The following is a 20,485-nucleotide window of genomic DNA, read 5'->3' on the forward strand; positions in this document are numbered from 1 at the left end:
AAATCAAGAACTTCGGCCCTAGTAAATTGGTTTCTGGATTTGTCATGTCTAAGGAATAACTTAGGGAAAAGTAGGTTTAGCCAGATTCTTAGAGGGGTAAGACTCTGAGACAAGACAAGACGGTGGTTGAGAAAAAAGCCCACGGTTGGAATGAGACTGACCTGGTTTCAGATATTGGCCATGCCACCAGATAAGGTTTTGGGTGAATTACTGAACTCTGCAACTCACTTTCTTCAGTGTAGACTGGAGGGATTATTAGAACCCATCTTTTTGTGAGAAAGAAAGAAATGAAATAATATATGTAAATTGCTACTTTGAATCCTTTTCTGGAAGAAGGTGAGATTGAATTAATAAATTAAAAAGTATACGTATTATGTCTGACACTGAGTACCTGGTGAATAAATGCTCTTGTGATTAGAGAAAGAATAGTAAAACTTTCTTTTCCATGGATCATTCAGGTTTTACCCAGTGTATTCACCAGGGGGGAAATTATGCTGTCACTCTACTGTCTATGAAGAAAAAGTTGCCACTCCTACAACACTTAATAAGGAAGTTGATTTTGTTGCTGATCTCTATTTAGTGAGGTAGGAGTTGTAGAGAACTTAAGTGCAAGTCTTAATTCACTTAACATCTTCACTGTTTCTTAGATTAATCTTCCTCAGGCCTTCACATCTTAGTTTCTGTTTTAAGGGTTAAGTCCTAATGATAGTGCAATCTAGTACTTGTTCAATTTCAGACTGTATAAAATTTGAAGTGATCAGAAATAGACCTAATATGTAACATTTGACATTTACTCATTTAAAGGGGACAAAGGAAGAAAGAATATCGAAGCATCTAATAAACTTCAACAAAAGCTAGCTATATTTCAAAGAAACACAGGGTTTTTTTCTATTGACTATTTAAGAAATAAATGTGTATTATGTATCTAAAGAGACTGCACTTAAAATATATTTCTATTATAGAATTTTTCAAGCACTTATAAACCTAAGATGTAGTATAATAAACTGCTCTGGGCCCTTCAGACTTCTTGAGAATTACCAGCATGTTGCCTGTTTATTTCACCACTTCACCTTCTTGACTTAATTTATAGCAAATTCCTAACTTAATCATTCCATCTGTCAGTTTCTGTTGACAAGGATGAAGTCCCCTTTTGAAAGTACATGCCATCATCATCCCTCCAGAAAAATCGGCATTTTTGTACATCATCAAATAGCCAGGTGGCATTCATGCTTCCCTTCCTGTCTAATCTTTGTCGTCTTCTTTAAAAAATAGTTTAAATCAGGGTCCAAACAAGATCTATGAATTATGATATTGTGCTTTATTAATATGTCTCTTAAATCTCTTAATCTAAGTTTCAGATTTCCTCTTCCATGTATTTTTTTACTCCTGGCCTTTTGTGTGTGTATGTGTCTGTGTGGCAGAAAGCCAGGTTTTTTTTTGTTTTTTTTTTAAAGATTTTATTTATTTATTTGACAGAGAGAGACACAGCGGGAGAAGGAACATAAGCAGGGGGAGAGGCAGAGGGAGAAGCAGGTTCCCTGCTGAGCAGGGAGCCCGATGTGGGACTCAATCCCAGGACCCTGGGATCATGACCTGAGCCAAAGGCAGACGCTTAACGACTGAGCCACCCAGGCGCCCCACAGAAAGCCAAGTTTTTATCCTATACAGCAGTGGCTCTCAAGTCTCTTTGACCCTCTTAAGAATGACTGAAAACCCCAAAGAGTTATTGTTTGTATGGGTTATATCTATTAATATTTTCTATATTCAAAATTAAAATACATAATTTAAACTATTTACTTAAAAATAACAGTAGCAAGCCCATTACATTAATATATGTCTGCACAGTTTTCATGAAACATAATCATAGTTTCCATAATGGAAAAATGAGAGAAGTGGCACTGTGTTACATTTTTGAAAATCTCTTTCATGTCTGGCTTAATAGAAGATAGCTGGATTTTCATATCTGCTTCTGTATTCAATTTGTTGCAATATGTTGTTTTGGTTGAAGTGTATTAAGAAAATCTGCTTTACACAGATGTGGGGTTGGAAAGGGGGAGGAGTATTCTAAGTTTTTTCATTAAATGGTGGACATTCTTCTGTGATACTACACCAAAAGTTGACAAGTGGTAGTTTCTTAAAGGTAAGTTGCAGTGAGCAATTTGAAACCCTGACAATGAACTTTTCATACTACATTACATTAAAATCCATTGGTCTGTCATACACTTAAATGGATCCTTTCCAGGCATAATTTTGTGACATCAAGTATGGTTATTTGGAAAATACTGCTTCACTGAGTTATGCAAATCTCCCAAATGTTGACATATGTCAAATATAAAATATTTTAAAAATCCTATTCATGACTGTTACCACCCATCTCCTTAGGAAAGTATTTAGCTACTGGGAAGCTGTCAAGCTCATGGTGGTAGATACACGTTTTCCAAAATCATGGTTTTCCCTTGAATGCTCAAATTGTATCTTCAGCAGCAAATGCTGTCAGTGTTTTCCTTGTCGCTGACAGGCTCACTTCATTTATTTTTGACAAAATATTTGCCAGATATCCAAACCTGAATGAACAACAGTTTGTTAAATCAATGGCATCCCATGGAAAAAGCAGCTCATTCAGCTTGCGTCTCAAACAGTTCACGGGTGCTCTTCCTTGGTGCTTTGACACACCCAAGCGCTCTATGTGTGCTTCCCCTTTCATCACACAGAATATTGAAAAGATGTGTATTCACATATCAAGACTTAATGAAAGCTGTTACTTGACTTCATCAAGGATGATCTCGGGTGAAACTGGTGTTTCTTTTAAGTACAAGGTGGTGAAGGAGGCAATGACTACTCCTACCCTTGGGTGCCATCAGTGTGGATGTCAACATAGCAAAGAAAGCAAATAATGGGTTAGTATTTTTATGAAAATAGTTTTGACTTCTTGGGCCTTTTGAAAGGGTCTCAGGTCCTCCCAGGGTCTGTGGACCACACTTTGAGAATTTTTGCTAAGAGTTTCTGACAGTCTGAATTTTACTCCCTCTCTATTTTTATGGTGTGATTTAACATGTCTCTTTGCCTCTGGTATTTCCTGTAAATAGACTTGATCAGATTAGGTTTGGTTTTGTTTTTTCTTGGCAAGACGACTCTGGGTTTGTATTCTTAGTGGTCATCGATGGCCATTGCCAAAGCCATTCATTTATTGAGGATTGAAAATGGTAATGTTTCAGTTTTGTCATTCCTTATTTTTTTTAAATTTTTTTAAAGGGTAAAGTGGGTATCTTATTTATTTGTACTTAAACCTATAAACCAATCAGCCAAACTGGTACTATTATCATGATACATTAAAATACAAAACATCTTTCTACAAATACTAGAATAATGAACAAATTAACAGTTCTAGTAAAACATCATAGGGGACAGAAGAAATCAATGAAGCACATCATAGCTTAACCCTTCACCGTTAACAGTTGAGGTTATTAACAAGAAAAGCCTCACAATCTCAGAAAATACAAATTATCCTTCATACACATCTTTGTATCTTCACTTCCTATTCTTTAGGTTAGATTCTAGAGCCTAAAGCTATCCACATTAGGATTGTATCTAGTTATCTATAGCCAGAAACACTTCTTATCATGTTGTCCATAGCAGTGGACTGCTACTGAAACCTCTTTGATTCCAATCCCCTCAATGGACACAATAAGAATAATGGGAAACAGAATATCGAGGTAGAGATATATAGGACCCTAAAAAACAAAGCCTAGGAGAAGTAATATAGCCACTGCCCAAACTGAGACCAAATAATATTCTCATAGTCACACATCTTCAGGCTGTATGTTCACAGAGTAATTTGGGAACAAATCCATTATTTGCTGGGTACTAAAATACTTAGCGGATTGTTGTATTACACTGTGGCTTTCCCCAGAACTTTCTAAGACGGACTCCAAATCGCTGATGGAATTTTACTGGAACTGGATCTGGGGCTGCAGGGATTCCTGTCCACAGTTCTGGAGCTGATTGTTCCAGGCTTGGGGGCACCAGGTCTGACTGGCCCAGGAATGGTTGCTCCAAGACTGGCCATTCCCAGGAGTGGTTGCTCCAAGACTGGCTGTTCCAGGTCTGGTTGCTCCAATTCGGGTTATTCCAGGTCTGGTTGCTCCATACTGGAAGGTTTCCGGAAGTGTTCCTCAGGTATCCCTGGTGGTAGGAATAGAAGCCTGGGTCTTCTGCGGTGGCTGTGCTGTTCTGAGTCACATTCTTGCTCTCCTTTGGCCAGTGGTTTTTCTGCCACCTCTTACATTTCATTCTCTGGTTCTGGAACCAGGTCTTCACCTGCTTATAGCTAAAGTTCAGAATGTTGGAAGGTTCCTGCATCTGCTGGAGACTGAGGTATTTCTGTCTCAAATAAATCATTGAGGACATAGAGTTGGGTCTGAGAGAACACGGTCCTGATCTTCTGTTTCTTGCCCTGGGCCGTATCTTCCTTCCTCACTGTTCTCTCCTCTCCAGAAGTGGGTGGTAGTTTTACCCTGGGACTGGTGGAGGAGTTGGGGCTGTCCTGAACAAGCAGATCAATGGAGGAAGGAAGAGGAGAGATGGTCTGCTTGGGGTGTCTAAACAGATGACATTTTATATGGATGCATAATTTTCTTCAGGCCCATAAATCTCAGGCACTGGAGAAGAGTCCCTAGAACTGGGTGCTTCAGGGCCAGGCAGGCATTAGGGCAGAGCTGGATCCTTGCGAATTCTCGGTTTATCCTGTCTCTCCTTCTTTATTTATTAGCAGGAGCTCTTTCTAAACTGACACTTCCTCTCCCCGATGATTTGGCTACCCTGAGATACAGTTCACAGGGGTCTCATGCAATGTAGGCAGGATAAATCCTTGTTTCTTTTTCCAGATAATGAGTTGGTTCCATTGTAGTCTCAAAAGGTGATCAATGAAGTGTTCTTGGTTGGTTTGTTTGTTTTCAATATCAATATGAACTCATGGATCTAAACTTCCTTGATGTGTTTCAATTCTTTGCAGGAATCCTATCCTTAGTTTGGCCAGCAGGAGCCTCTTCAAGTTGGCTTCTGAGTTCTTTTGATATGACCCCTGTTGTCTTTGATAGCGTCCTTGCTTTTTGTTGACCAGTTCCAGATTCATCTTGCACATCTGCCACTGAGCAGAAATCAGCCCCTTCTCTGGGAAGACCTCAGAGAAATGGTATTTAGAGATCACAGTCTGAGCACTTGGCTGCTCATTACTGTTGGTTGTTTCTAGATTTTGTCCCTGGGCAAAGCTAGAAAATATGCATTATTTTTTAAAGGTTAAAGTGCATTATGAATTCATACTGATAATTCCATTTAAATATAGGACTTATCCATCTTTCATTGCTTATCAATGACACCAACATAATTACTTACTTTTTTTTATCCCCTACCACATAGACAACAGTCTTGGAATAACAATATCAATGTGAACACTAACTGTGTGATTATGGAAAACTGTTTTGCAATTTTTTAAAAAATGCAAATTAAAAGCACTATCACAGTTAGCTAGTTGACTTGGTTATCTTAACATAGCCTTATTATTAGTGTTTGCTGTATATTTTAAGACTGCTTCCCTATTTTCCAGAACATCAAATTGGCAGATATCTTGACTGAATTAAATTAATCAATTTACTGAAAGAATCAATCACACTGTGAATTCATTGAATTGACACAGCAAACTTAATTGACAAGTTTTGTGTAGATGACAGTCCTAATGGACTGGCATTTTCTTGGTTTTTTATTATCTAAATGGTTTCATTTTGTTTATTAACATTTAATATTAATTCTGTCCTTTATACCCACTCTCTTTTCAATATCTTAAAGCAACAACAACAAAAAACTACTTAGTGGGCAAGAATTTCTATTTATATGTGTCATGATTTTTTATTTTGGATGAATATGCTATGAAACAAAGAATTCCTTTTTAAGAATAGAAAAATTGACACTTTCTAATTTATAAGTTTTAGTAATATTGTTTTTTCTATAATTTACCAGGGATTGCAGTAGGAAAAAAAATGATATTTTTTGAAGCATTTATTGCTAGATTTATGGGTATGAGATTTATGATCAAGAAAATTATGTAATTAAGGGAAACTGAGGCAATGGCCACTAAAATAAAAACTGATTTGTATGTAGAATATTTAATGATACGCCTTTCCCCCCCTTCCAGGTTCAAAAATAAATCATGACTGAATCTGCCTCTAGTGCAAGTGGTCAAGAGTTTGATGTATTCAGTGTTATGGACTGGAAAGATGGAGTAGGCACATTACCAGGAAGTGACTTAAAGGTAAGCTGTCTTTATTAAATACAGTTATCTGTGTGTGTTTATTAAAATAAATTTGACTAAATATGTGAAAGAAGAATTAAAAGCATTAAGCATAACCCTCTAGGCTTCATATGATGCCCAGATCTCTACAGTAAATTTTCAAGACAATTTGAAATGCTGACGACTTGGCAGAAGTCTTTGTCACTTGGGGTGGTGGATGGGAATATTTTGGCAATATGTTCTTATTTTGCAGAAATTGCATTGTAGCTTCCAGAGGATCATCCCAGGTTTGACTTTATCATGATGGACAATAAATATGGAAATGGTAGGCTTAGAAGACCTAGCTTCCTATGTTTTGTAGTTATGAACTTTATAACTTTAAATGAATAACCACATTCCCTGTGCCCTAGTTTTCTCTTTTAAGAACTGGATAATGTTAAAATATTGAATAGACAGGGCTATTCTCCTCCCTTAAATTATTTATACTATAAATATGGATTTTTATATAATCACTTGTTCAAAAGCTGGTCCTTCCTGTAAACCAGGTTGCTTTTATGTAGATGAGAACTCTCTTCAGAGAGTGATGCTTGAGTCTGCTCCTTTTCTTAATCCTCCCTAAACCCACGGCAGGACCACCTCTGCTGCCCTATGAAACATAGTTATGCAAGTGCTCATCCGGGAAGCCAGTCACCCCCACCTCTCATTTCTAATGTGTTTTTGCTCTAATCCTGTCTCTGGGACCTTGAACCTGTCTGTGGCCTTTTAGACTTTGTGTTTGTATGTGGTTACTCAGGTGTTTGAACTTCTCATCACCCTAACTGGCTGTCACTTGGCTTTCCTCTGTAGTGCTTGGTGTTGTGGTCTATCTTGAAGAGAAGTTCCTGCCCCCTAATAGTGGCTTCCTGAAATCCAGTACCTTTTAGTGGCTACTTGACAAGTATCTCAGCCAAGCCCATTCTAGTTCATCCTCAGTGGTGAGATCTGGACAATCTGTCATTGGAAGAATACTTAGATTTCAGTTGCGTTAGGTTGAGTTAAGTGCAGTGTGCCAACGTATCTATCTATCTGAGTTTAGCTTAACAAAAATACTGCAGTGAGGTTCAGTGAAATCTGGAAAGGAGATATGGTTTTTAGTTTCAGTTCTCTGTGACCTTGAACAAGTCAGTTAGTCTCTTTGGGCCAGTTTCCTTTTTGGTGAAATGAGGAATTAAATGAATACTCAGGATTTTATCTGCTCTAAGATTCTCCAAATGTTCATCTGGATTAGATATGATGGGAATCGAGTGCTGAAATTTGTGAGAAAGAAAAATTGTTCCAGACACTTATAATGTCAGCCTCATAGTAGCTACATGAGCTTTGTCAAGTTATTTAAATTTCCTAAGTTTCAGAATCTTTATCTATAAAGTGAGGAAATAGGATCTATGTCACAAGGTGGTTATAAGGATTGAAAAAATAACATATGGAAAACACTTAACAAATTATATCTTTTCTGGCTTTGTGATATATTATGTAAGCTGCCTTTTTTTTTATTGCTCTATTCTTGTATTTTCCTTGTACATTTTTGTCCTTTCTCAACTGTGTTATTTTGATGTCAGGTAGATGATGAAATTTATAACTTTTGTGCAGTTAGATTTTGAACTTTCCATCCCTAAGAAGTTTCCATCCCTAAGAAATTTAAATTGCCTGAAGGTCTTCTAAGCAATGGATTTTAGGAATTAACCTATTACTTTTATTAAGGTAATCAGGTAATTAAGCCACTTAGTGGGTATTATAATCTGGTTTATTTTATTTGACTTTTAGGGTCATCTAATTACCTAGGTAATTGCCATGTATCCAGTTCACTATATGTACTGTAGACAGTTTGAAACCCCACTTCTAAAAAAAATAATTTAAAAAATTTTTTTCTACTTTATAACCATTTTTACCTGAAGAGATCGAAGAACAAGCCAGTTGATTATGTTACTTAGGATTTCTGAATCACTTGCTTCTGATATTAATGTCTGAGTTGTTTAAGAGGCCTGATTGAGAAATTGATTTTTCACAAAAATAAGATATTAAAAAGAACTTTGAATAAAGCATGAGATTTACTCTCTGACATCGTGCTTTGTCTGTCTTAGATTACTGAAGCTTCTGTTTTTTAATGGGTATAGGTACGTGGATTTCCTCATAAACAGGGTGCTCTCCTAAGACAGCTCAGATTAGTGTAGCCCATGTCATCAGCTAATACACAGAAGTCAATTTCTTATCATGGGAACAGGTTTTTATATGCTTCAGTTTACTGCCATTTTGAAAGAACGTTTCTCTGTAAAACGTTGCTGGCCTATCAAGTTATGTCACTCTTCTGCTTAAAATCCTTTAGCAGTTTCCTGTCTTTCATGGCAGAGTTCATCACAGAAGTTTTTGGTGATCTGGCCTCTACTTCCCTCCAGCTACATCTCTTTTCACTCTTCTGTGCCGTCTTGTTTCCTTTCCAGCCCAACTAGCTACTTGAAGGCTTCAAACCTTGGTCTGTTTATGCTGTTTCCTGTTGCTGGAATATCCTTGCCCTGCTTCATCCTGGACTAACCAACCTTTATATAAAATGGAGCGCAGAAACTTTTCATTTGGGTGCAGCAGTGGAAAAAATAGCTTACTCTCTGATGAGCACTTTATCTGCATCTTTTTATTTAATCCTTTCCTTTAACAGTGACAGTTCCTGTCACTGTTGTCAGTTTACAGATGGGAAGACAGAGGCCCAGAATGGTCAAAGCATTTGCTCAAGGTCAAGATATTGGCAGAACTGCGTCTAAAGCCGGGCTTTTCTGATACTGAAATCGATTCTCTTAATACTACTATACTACCGTCTAAAGGGAGAAATGTTTTCATAACAAAAGAGATACAGGGAAAATGTTAGAGCAATTTAGAGGAGGTATTATTTTAGCTGGAGGGATCAGGAGGGCTTTGGGAAGTAGTTGTCACATGGGCTTCAGGTGTCTGAAAACAGGTCGGCATCGATGTGAAGACTTCCGCCGGCAGGCATGGTATGCAAGAAAGAGAAGGACTAGCCTAAGAAAGTGTAGTGTTAGGGGAGAACGGCAAGTGTCCACTGGCCCTCTTGGAAATATTGTGGTCATCCACAAGACGTTTTGGCCTAAACAAGCTTTGGAAACTGTACCACTGCCTAATTATTCTGTAAAATGGTGAATTAATATTTGTAGATTAATTTCTCAGGACCAGCCATACAAACAGGCAGGTATTAAGTGGTATTGGGAACGTGCATGGCAGGGCTCCCTGTCCCTAAGCAGTTTCTCTCTCTGAACTTCTAATTGGTGTCTGAAATTTATCCACAGAGAATTATTCCTCTGGGTCATAAGGATTTAGCTGTTTGAAATCCTTTAGTAAAATGCAGATACACTCCTGGGAGTGATAGCATCTTATCTAGTAAGAATAGTTGCCACTTAACTGAGAGCAAGACCCTGCAGCAGCAATGCAGAAACCCAACCGGGAAATTCACTGCGCTTAGTGCACGGTTTTGCCTTGTTGTGATTCATGTTCAGAAACGTGTAGTTACCAAAATCTTTGCTCTTAAAAACAGATTGGTAAGTAGAACTCACATTTCAACATGGAAAGTAATAAAAATAGTAACCTCGGCAGCATCTTTTAATGATCTATTATTAAAAACGGGCAAAAATCAGCAAAGGATCCTTTGCCTCTACAAGAAAAAATAAAGAAGAGAATTGAATCAATTAAAGGTAGTTCAAGCTAAGCTAAACAAACCAACCTTTGCAACCCCTTGTATATTTCAGGCATAATTGTTTTCTGACTGACCTAGATGTATCCACTAGCAGAACAAATTACAATGTCAGCTGATGTGTTTGATGTGCTTAATAAATTTCTTCTGTAAAGTTTATAATTTTGATGTTCTTGATTATGGAATGGAGCCACTCAATAAATTTTTATGCTGCTTTTTAGATGTCTAAGTTAAAAGAACTAATAACTTTGAAAAAAGAAATAAGAGGGATTATTTCAAGTTTCCATGGCTCTAAAAGCATTCATAAAAACATTCCCCATTTCAGAACCTGAGGGTTTTATTGGGGGGAAAAATGTTAGGGAATGTGTCAGTCTTTCTGGAATTCCATCTGTGGAACTCCAGTAATGCTGGCAGCACCTAACAGCCTATGTGGTCCAGCATTTTCTACAATAGCAACATTGTGAAAGACAGTAAATCCAAATTGAGAAGCCAGGAAAAAAAAAATTAATCCCTCTGTCTTTTTGCATATGGTAGGGTACTTTGAAAACACTTGGAGGTTAATTTTTGAGATAAAGTAACTTTGGTTAGATATTTTTTACTTTTTCAGGGTTACAGGATGCCTTTGGGAATATGATGAAACTTATGAACCCGATCCCCAGAAAAATATATATGTGCTCTTGACATAATTTTGCATGTATTTCATGGGATTCATCAATCCCCTGAAGTCCAGCTATGGATCCCTGGCTTACAGGAGTTAATTGTGTCCCTGAGTGTCGTGACATCTTTACTTTGTATTTTGGCTGTAGGTCAGTTACTGGCAATAAGTATTAGAAGGAAAAGATAACTGGGATTAATTGTTGTATTGTGAGAATATTATCTTTTAACTTTGAGAGTAGTTGAGCCTTAAGCTTTCCAGGTGTCATAACTCTGAATTTTTATTTAAAGATTCCACTCAGTGGTGTTCTCTTTCTCAGTGTTGGAGATGCAGGGTGCCTCCCAGCTTAGAAGCAATTTGGAAACTTAATACCACAGGAGACTCTCAGTGTAATGCAAATAGTGCTGTTTCTCACATTTTGTAGTTTTCAAATAGGTATAAGTTAACATCAGCATGTAATGAAAGTAAAATTACTTACCTGAACTGAATGACAAAGCTCATGCCTATTGTTTTGTTAAACTTTCATGCAGGTTTGATTTTTTGTCTTACTCTTTAATATCATTAATTAGTAACATTATGGCTTGTTTTTTCTACTCTTGCCCAGTAGATGGTACTGTCAGCTTTATTTTGAAATATTCCCTTTTAAGAGTAGATCATTTAAAATGTTTTTTTCCCAAAAGTAATTTTTAGCTCTTTTCCTCTCAATTACCTTTTTTGCCACTTCCTAGACAGTTATTTTTAGGTGAGCACACTAGGTATAGTAAACACATGTTAGCTGGGAACTTCTATCTGAAATACGTAGTAGAAAACATTTTCACTTTTATTAACAATTTCAGCTTTGTCAGCCTAAAAAGCTTTTGATCACTGTAGAGTACACGCATAAAATTTTATAAGGTGCCATGTTCTCCTGGTGGAAAGAATAGTAATTTTTGCTTCAGCTTTTTCTGAATGTAGTCTGAATGATTAAATGAATCCTCCTATTGGCATGTGGACTAAATAGATGTTTTAGATTGGGGAATGGAAGGTCTTAAGTTTCACTACTACATATTGGCATGCTCATCCACATTTCTGTGAAAGATTTAAAAACTTTAAGAAAAAAGTTTTATAATTTTTAGAATCGTGAGCTTTCCAGTTTTTCACCGGCTGTCAAAATTAGTGGACCCTTGATGTCATTTTATTTTATGGAAAAACAGAGGACTATGGAAAACTTTGAGCTTCATTAATAGGAGAGAAAACCTCGTTGTTTCAAAGGGGATTGGGGGGGCTCCCTGCACGTAGATAGTAGTTAAGCCTTCAACACATGCACAGTACAACCAGGGTATTGCAGAAACATACTTGATTTGAAGCTTGCCATGAGATGAGAGGAAATTTTCGATATTTGGAATCAAAATGTCCATGAAATCAAAATGCCTATAATTTTTAGTGATAGCATTGGCCAGTAGCTAGTAGATTTGTTCAGATCTCCATAGACTTTACCAGTTGTTTTGGAGGACTCCGGATGAATAGGATGGAGAATTCCAAAAAGCAGTGAAAGAAAGAAGTATGGAGCTGGGGCTCGCATGATCACACATCGGTCTTCCTCGTCTACACCTTGGAAATATAAGGGGATGCGAGTGCAGGTCATTATATTTCTGGAAGAGATATTTCTTTCTCTTGGCCTCACTGAACTTGGGTGAGACAAGTTGATTCCAGGGAAAACAGTCATTCTTCTTTTACTAATTTTGATTACTAAGTAAGTAGTAATACGAAATAAGGGGGGAAAAAAGTCCTAGCAAAAACTGGTGTTTGAACTTGTAGAGCACATGGAGTGAGCAGTCACTTCTACTGGCACAGCGTAGAGTTGGTTGGTTACCGTACTCGAAGAAGTACCTTGCTGCTTTGTTCTGTTTTCCCTTCCCTGAATCCCCAAATTAGTAAAATGCAAAGGACTTAATATTAGTAGAGGACTTATCTAGATATATTTGCTGAAATGAACTTTCAAAGCATAATTACTTTGCTTAAAGACTATATGTGTCAGCCACGAAACATTTACCATTTTGAGCGGTTTTGTAAATGTTGCCTCTTTCTACCATGTTGTCCCTAGTTTCGGGTGAACGAGTTTGGAGCCCTGGAAGTTATCACAGATGAGAGTGAGGTGGAAAACGTGAAAAAAGCAACAGCTACCACAACTTGGATGGTACCAACTGCTCAAGAAGGTAAGAATGGGTCGTCTGCAGGGCCTTTCTTTTGAGAGTTTTAAAATAAGACTATCTGGTTTATAATAGGCTGGAACTTTGAAAATTCTGGGTGATTTTCATGTCACATGTTCTTAAGTAAATTTCTATAACAAAACTCATATGGAACCAACTTTTATATTTTAAAATAACTATAAACTGTCTTCTTTCCTAATGCCAGATCTGTAATAGGACAAGGTTAATTGGAAATTATCAAGTAAATCCAGTGTTGTAATAGCCTACCCAGGTGATTTAGCCAAAAGCCTGCCACTTTTTTCTCATCTACTCCGATGGTTGTAACTAACACCTATATGCTGATGACTCCTAAATCTATATCTCCAGCCCCGACCTCTCCCCCGAGCTCCAGGCCCGTATTTCCACCTGCCTACTGGACATCTCCACCTGGATGTCCCACAGGTACCTCAAACTCCACATGTCTGAAATGCGATTCATTTTCTATTTCTTTCTCCCCTTCCCCCAAACCTGCTCTTTCTTCTATAATCCATATTTCAATTGGTGGTAGCACCATCCACCCCGTGGACAAGTAAGAAATCTAGGAGTCATCCTGAATTTGTCCTCCCCCAGTCCCATGGCCTGTTACTCAACCCTCTTGGTTTTTATTTCCTAAATACGTCTCAGATCTGGCTTTTTCTACTAATGATCACTGCCACTGCCTCAGTGTAGGCCCTTATCAGCTCTCACCTGAACTGTTGCAGACTCCACCTTGAGAATCACTCTGCTGCTAATTTCACCTAATTGATCCCACACCTTGAAGTCAGAGAAACTTTTGTAGATCGCTTATCTGACACTTCACTGATTTCTTATTGTCTCTGTAGCCAAACATACAAGATGTGGGTGGCACCACCCACCGGCTTGCTGTGTCTTTGCTCTCTGTTCTGTTCTGTTCTGTCTGTACATGGTGTCCTGGTAGTGCCGGCAGCACTGAATTCCATGTCGTTCTCCCAGCACATCATGTGGTATTGTGCCCCCTTGCCTCTGCCCCTGCTCTTTCTTCTGGCCGGGATGCCAGTTCTCTCTTTGTCCAGTTGGTAAATGCCTCTGGGCCTTCAAAACCCAGTTGAGGCTTTATATCAGACAATCCTTCCCTGACCTCAACCCAGGCTGAGTGAAACACTTCTTCTTCTGTACTCCTTCTGGAACTTGTTCATACTTTAATTGCATGTATCACATTTTATTATAAATATTGGTTTTCTTACCTGTCTTCTCTTCTAGACTGTGAGCTCTCTTGGGCAAGGTCTGTACTATCATTATCAGTGTCTAGCGTAAATTGGTGCCTAATAAATGTTTGCTGAATGAATGATTAGCCTAACAAATTCAGGCAAAAGGAAGCGTGAGTTCCTAAATGATTTGGATCATTATGATTTAGGAGATCTTTTACATGAGAAGTTGCATAGGTGGTGATTTAACCAATTTAGTAGAACAAAGCCACTCATCAAAAGGTAAACAACATAGATAACCCTTTTTAAATTGTGTCAGAGATACATCTATAAAATAGGATTCTGTAGGTTGACAGTTTCATCTTCTGAGTTTAGTCATGAAATTTTCTTTATTTTACTTTGAACTCTGTAGAAAAAGCCTTGGATAAACTTTTATCTTTTCTGCAGAATATTTTTTGTTGGGTAAATGATTTGAACGATTCCTGCCAAGTCCATTCTTTCCCCCCTCCCACGAACTATAGATTGGTCATTCATTCATTCAACAAACATTATTCTTTTATTGTGTCGCTAACAAAATTATTAGAGGAAAAGTGTAAATGTATTTTGGAATGTTTTCTGTCAGGGCTTTCACTGTTTTTGTTTTTGTTTTTTCCTCCTTTTCATCCTCTAGTCTTTTCAGAGAAAACTGGGATGCCTTTCAGGTTGAAGGATCCAGTGAAAGTAGAAGGGCTTCAGTTATGTGAGAACTGTTGTCAGTACGGCAATGTAGATGAGTGTCTTTCTGGAGGAAACTACTGCAGCCAGAATTGTGCCCGGCATAGCAAAGACAAGTAGGTTTTTGCCCTGTTCCATCTGTAAAATGGGTTTTAGCGTCCAACGTCATGGTGCTTGGGAATACAGAGGCGCTCTGGCATCTGTCCCCCACTCATGCCCTTTTTTTCCCCCAGAGACTTTTCCTTTAGAGACGTGTGGACGCTGACCCCATTACTTCCATCATGTCTGGTCTGAGTTGTACTGCATAAGTCCTCTCTGTAAGGGCGGCCTCTTTCTCTTCAGCCTTTTGATGACCTCATGTGCTCCCTAGCTGAGAGTATTTCACTTTCTCTGGACTGCATACATTTTGATGATGCTGATGTTTACGGAAAAGCGGTTTTGTTTATACATGGGGGGGGTTCTTAGGTAACTCACCTACAACTCCACCAATGAAACTGAGCCGCCACAAATTGGGGACCAACTGAATGAAGATGGCTGTAGAGAGTTGTGTAATGAGGTGCCCGACCACAGACCTCAGTGCAGACTGAGGTTTAGGAGACAGAGGTGTGCTCTGTGGCTGACAGTGTTCTGGGACCTGGCCATCTGGGGACTGTCTGACAAGTTCAGCTAATCACCAGGGTGCATTTTTGCATATAATTGTGTACCACAAAGCAGTGACTTGACCCTTACATTTTTGTGGCATTTCCCATGTATTTTCACCAGCATAGGCCTGGGAATTGTCTGTTTTTGTTGGCCAGCTTTTATTTTACAAAGTTACACTTGGCCTTTTTTCAGTTGCACTTGTCATTCTTAATAATTGCTAGATTCTTGCATTAAAATGGCCCTGAAGACTAAAACATCTCTAAATAATTGATTCTTTTATTAGTGTGGATGGCAGATGTGAAAGACAGATCATTTTAAACTTGTTAGAGCCTGTTTCACATACAGCACTGATCCCCTTTTGAAATTAATATATAAGCTAATTTCCATTTTCTACCCTGAGCTGTTACACATGACAGTGGTTCCAAGTGTTCCTTAGCTATGAAATTCTGATGCCTACACTATTCTCCTGGTGGTTAATGTTTTTCCTTTGGAGGATGATTTTTTTTTTTTAAGTTGCATGATAATCAACATGTAGATGTTTGATAGGTATTGTTTCCTGTCACTATTTTGGGTTTATAAACACAACAGAGATCAGAAGGAAGAAAGGGACATAGGAGAAGACAACGAGGAAGAAGATCCTAAGTGTAGTCGGAAGAAGAAACCGAAATTATCTCTGAAAGCTGACTCCAAGGAGGATGGAGAAGAGAGAGATGACGAGATGGTTAGTATCTCCTGTGCACCTACCAAGGAGCACAGTGGGTGCTTCTTAGGAGAGCAGCACCCCAGTCAGAGGCACTGACTTCCATTGGTGGTTCCATGACTCTCTGTGTGACTGTCGGCAAGTTACCTCCCGACCCTCTTCTGGGTGTCACTGTCCACCTTTCAAAATGGGAATAGGACTTCTCCCTCAGGCTGAAGAAGTAGGATGTGCTGAAGTTTATTACCGATGAGAGAGGCCACAGCAAAATCTTCAGTCCCTCTCGATAGCAAAAATGTCAATCCCATTTTGGTAAATTGCAGAGCTCATAAAACTATGCAAGTAGATAGAAAATGGCAGACAAATGTCAGGTATATTTAGGGGAACCTAATTCAGAATGTGCTAATTAAAACATAAATATCTTATCTCTCAAGTATATATTAGTGATCCTGTATGAAAAGAGAACTTTGAGGTCTTGAAGACTTTCCCTTCAGATCAGTGTTGAGCCCCCAATTATTTGCTGGTCTCTCTCCTAGAAGCTGGGAAGACAGGGATGTGCGGCAGCAGGACAACAGGATCTCTTCTCAGGGACACCACGTTCTTTTAAGGGGACATCTAATAAATGGGAGATACGGCAGCCTGTGATAAGTGCCATGGAGAATAAAGGAGGGCATGAGGATTGGTTGACTCCTTTAAACTGGGTTGTCAGGGAGGCCTCCCAGAGGAGGGGGCATGAACAGTGTGATCTGGGTGATAAGAGGGAGCCAGCTTTGTAAAAGAAGGACTGAGGAGGCCCCCGGGGCAATGGAATGGCTGGGGAAGAGCCCCTTAAGGCAAGAACCTGTGTGACACGTTTTGTTTGAGGATATAAAGACCGTTTAGTTGAGCCTTACGGGTTAAGGGGGAATGGAATAAGATGAAGTTCAAGAGGTCCAGGCCGTGTAAGGCTTCATGAGAAACCAGACTAGTGGGGTTTCATTCTGTTTTGTGTGTGGTGGGAAGCCACTGGAAGGTTGAAGGCAAGGAAATACGGTGATATGATTGTTGTTTTAAAGCAATGGCTCTAGCGTTGGTATGTGCGACCGAGAATGAAATCAGGGAAACCAACAGTTTATTGCAGTAGGCTCATTAAGAGGGCTACGGAGGATAGAAGTCACTGGATTTAGGGTAGATGTTGGAGGCAGGATCATCACGGTGTGTGAGGGAGAGAGAAGAATCAGGAATAACTCAGGTTTTGGCTTGAACAGTTCACTGGATAATGACGCCATTTATTGAGTTTGGGGAGGCAAGACTGGAGGTCAGAATCTGGAGTCCTTTGGCATGGTGAGTTTGAGATGCTCATTAGGTGTCCAAGTGGAGCTCCCAGGTGGGCGGTTGGATACATGAGTGTGGCGTCAGGGAAGAGGTTAGGGGATACAGACGGGATATTTGGCAGAGAGACGATATTTAAAACCCAGGGTGAGGGGTTCAATAGGGAAGAGAAAGGAAGTGGGTTAGAGGAGATCCGAGCAAAGGGACTGAGAAAGAGCGGCCAGTGGGGTGTGAGGAAAATCCGAACACAGTGGTCAAGGAGCTATAAGAAGCAAGTGCTCCAAGAAGGCAGGAGCAGTATCTGTGCTGGTGCAGAGTGTGATTCTTGGAAACGTTCTTATTTTGTAATCACCTCAGGCCAAAAGCAACACAGTTCTCAAATGACCTATATTCTTTCTTTCTTTAAAAGTTACGAAGTGAAATTGAAGAAACGTACAAAAAATAATAATGCTTTCTGACAGCTAACTTTTCATTGGTGCCAGTTTCATGCGCTTTTGAAATCATTAATTGTCCTTTCTTGCTGTAGGAGAACAAACAAGATGGAAGAATCCTGAGGGGTTCACAGAGAGCCCGAAGGAAAAGACGAGGTGATTCGGCTGTATTGAAGCAGGGTAAGTTGATGAAAGAAAGGTTTTACTTGTGGCTTTATGAAGTGGAAAACATTTCACACAGGTAGACATCTTAGTCTTAATTGTAATGTACACTAGGGCAGTGAAGATACTGTGTTGGGTTTTTCTTTGATTAAATTTTGTCAATAAAAATCAGCATTTTGAAGAAGTAGATAAGGAAAAAAATGGAAATTCAAACTTTTGAGTAGTGTCCATGCAAACATGAAAACATCTTCCTATATTTTTCCATCAAATAGGTTTTTTTTTCCTATTTTTGCACATGGACTAAAACCTTTGTTCTTGTTCATTTCCTAAGACTTTTAAGTTTTTAATGTTTCCCCTCAAACCACAACCTCCTGATGGGGAACCTTTTTTGTTTCTGTCATTGCTCCTTAGGCAACACTTTATTTTCGTGATGAATCCAGTGCTCAGACCCTTTCCTTTTATAATTGACTGGACGACCTTACCTCCTCATTCAGCATGGCCCTGAGCTCATTTCCATTGAGGCCTCAGTGTCCTCCAGTAGGTTTTGTTTCGCCTTTTTGACCCATCCCATCTGCCTGCCAGCCCTTCGTGTTAGATCTCTCCACTGAGGGCAGCCCCACCGCCGACTTGGCCGTTCATGTTGTCCCTGCTAACTGGGGCCAGGAAGCCAGTGTGCCTCCTCGCTGCGTGGACGCACTCCTCGGTCGTTCATCTCTCAGTTCCTCCAAGACAGCTTCAACTATTTCTGCCTGCCTCAGGCACACAGCCTAACTATTCTTGGGGGAGATGACCTTCTGTTTTACATCACTGAGCTGAGAGGGGGTAAATTTTTCACGCTGGTCTCTGCCTCACAAATGTTTTAACCTTTCTCTCCCTTCCATTTTTCTGTCTTCAGGGCCCTGGCTCTTCTGGGACCTTGTTCTCCAGTCATTTATTTTTTTCTCCCTTCGGTATTCAACATTTCTTTTTTCTGTTCATGGGCTCCATCTTAGCCTGCTCAAATCTCATTCCCCAAATACCTTTCGCTACCCATCAAGGTATTATGCTCTTCCTTTCATTTCTATTGTTTGTTGAGTTATTCCAAAATAAAATTGATATTGGCTGGCTGCATGTCTTTATCACTTATAGTTCTTTTGCAGCTCAAAATCTGGCCCTTGCTAAATTGGCCACCCCCTCCCCTCCCAGATCAGCAGCCATTCCCTCAGCACTCAGTACACTGGCTTCTTCTTAGTCCTTAGCTTCTTGATCTCAGGAAACATTTTTTGATCATCTTGTTTTCATGATACTCTTCTATCTTGGTTTCCTGTGTTGTCTCCTTCATTTATTCTAAATTCTTCTGCTGTTTCTTCTACCATCATAACTGGTCATACACCACAGTTTACTCCTTAGCTTTTGCTTTTTTGGAAGAGGGGCCAGGAGGAGACTGGGAACTGCCAGCCATGGAAGTAAAAGAAGGGCCCAGCATAGTAGTGGTTCGGGTAGTGAGACTTCACAAGATACACCTCTGACTTCTTAGATTTGGGAACTCTAGCCTATTAGTCTCACTTGCTTTTCAGGTTTGCCTCCTAAAGGAAAGAAAGCCTGGTGCTGGGCATCCTATCTGGAGGAGGAAAAAGCTGTGGCAGTGCCCGCAAAGCTCTTCAAGGAGGTACGGACTCTTCTAGAAAACACTGTCTGCATTGTCTGTACGGGCCTTGTCTACAAGGGCGAAAGCTCTGGAATTCTGATCTGGAATTAGCGTTGTTTGTTTAGGAAATGTGACTTGGGGTAATTTCTCAAGCATATTGTTTTTCATGAGTGTATTTATGTGGTGGGGTAAGTGCAAGGGCAACTAACATTAATATATGCTGACCACCCCCCGGTGCCACATGCACAGGCACATGTTGAGATACACATGCTCTTTCTCTCGACCTTTACTGGGCTTTCACTTAGTAATTTTAAGAGGAATACCTCTACTACTGCCGAAAAGCTCGTAGATAAAGAAAACCTGGCATGAAATTTCACGTCAACATTACGGTTTTGGGAGAAATGAAAATGAGTTAGAGATTTATATAATATCACAACAAAAATCTAAAAGCAGGTTATTGTATTTTATTAACTGTAATAAAAACATTTTGTCTTAAGTGACTTAAGCTCAGAAGCATAGATACCAAGTGTGGTTCTGAGTGGGAGCTGCCACCCCCGGGCTAAACCTGGGGTCAGGAAGCTTTTTCTGTAAAAGGGCCAGATGGTCTGTGTTTTAGACTTTGTGGGGCATCTGGTCTCAGTGGCAGCAGCTCAGTTCTGTTGTTGTAATGAAAGCAGCCATAGACAATATATAAAGGAAGGGCTATGGCCATGTTCTTGTAAAACTTTATTTATAAAAACAGGTCGTGGGCTGTATTTGACCCATAGAGTGTAGTCCGCTGAACCTTTTTTTAAATTATTTATTATATTTAATCATGGCGTGTAATAAATCCTCCATTGATA

General features: G+C 39.3%; 1 protein-coding gene and 1 pseudogene across 7 annotated transcripts in view; one reads left to right on the top strand and one right to left on the bottom strand.

The window, feature by feature from the left end:
- Positions 1-20,485, top strand: part of L3MBTL3 (L3MBTL histone methyl-lysine binding protein 3) — a 121,318-nt gene that overhangs the window by 19,340 nt on the left and 81,493 nt on the right. For 5 of the 7 annotated variants that reach the window (XM_025865368.2, XM_025865385.2, XM_025865380.2 and 2 more), the window contains exons 3-9: positions 6,188-6,304; positions 12,752-12,863; positions 13,224-13,298; positions 14,730-14,889; positions 16,004-16,136; positions 17,950-18,034; positions 19,573-19,664. In XM_025865368.2, coding sequence (XP_025721153.1) covers positions 6,203-6,304; positions 12,752-12,863; positions 13,224-13,298; positions 14,730-14,889; positions 16,004-16,136; positions 17,950-18,034; positions 19,573-19,664 — 759 coding nt within the window. In that variant the 5' untranslated portion in view covers positions 6,188-6,202. The remainder of the gene's footprint in view (positions 1-6,187; positions 6,305-12,751; positions 12,864-13,223; positions 13,299-14,729; positions 14,890-16,003; positions 16,137-17,949; positions 18,035-19,572; positions 19,665-20,485) is intronic. The other 2 variants (XM_025865390.2, XM_025865396.2) reach the window with 1 other exon arrangement.
- On the bottom strand, positions 3,801-5,131 carry LOC112814220 (homeobox protein NANOG pseudogene; annotated as a pseudogene).

The sequence above is a fragment of the Callorhinus ursinus genome, unplaced genomic scaffold (assembly GCF_003265705.2).
Source record: "Callorhinus ursinus isolate GAN/ISIS: 27379988/994484 unplaced genomic scaffold, GSC_fseal_2.0 scaffold6, whole genome shotgun sequence".
NCBI classification, from domain to species: Eukaryota; Metazoa; Chordata; class Mammalia; order Carnivora; family Otariidae; genus Callorhinus; species Callorhinus ursinus.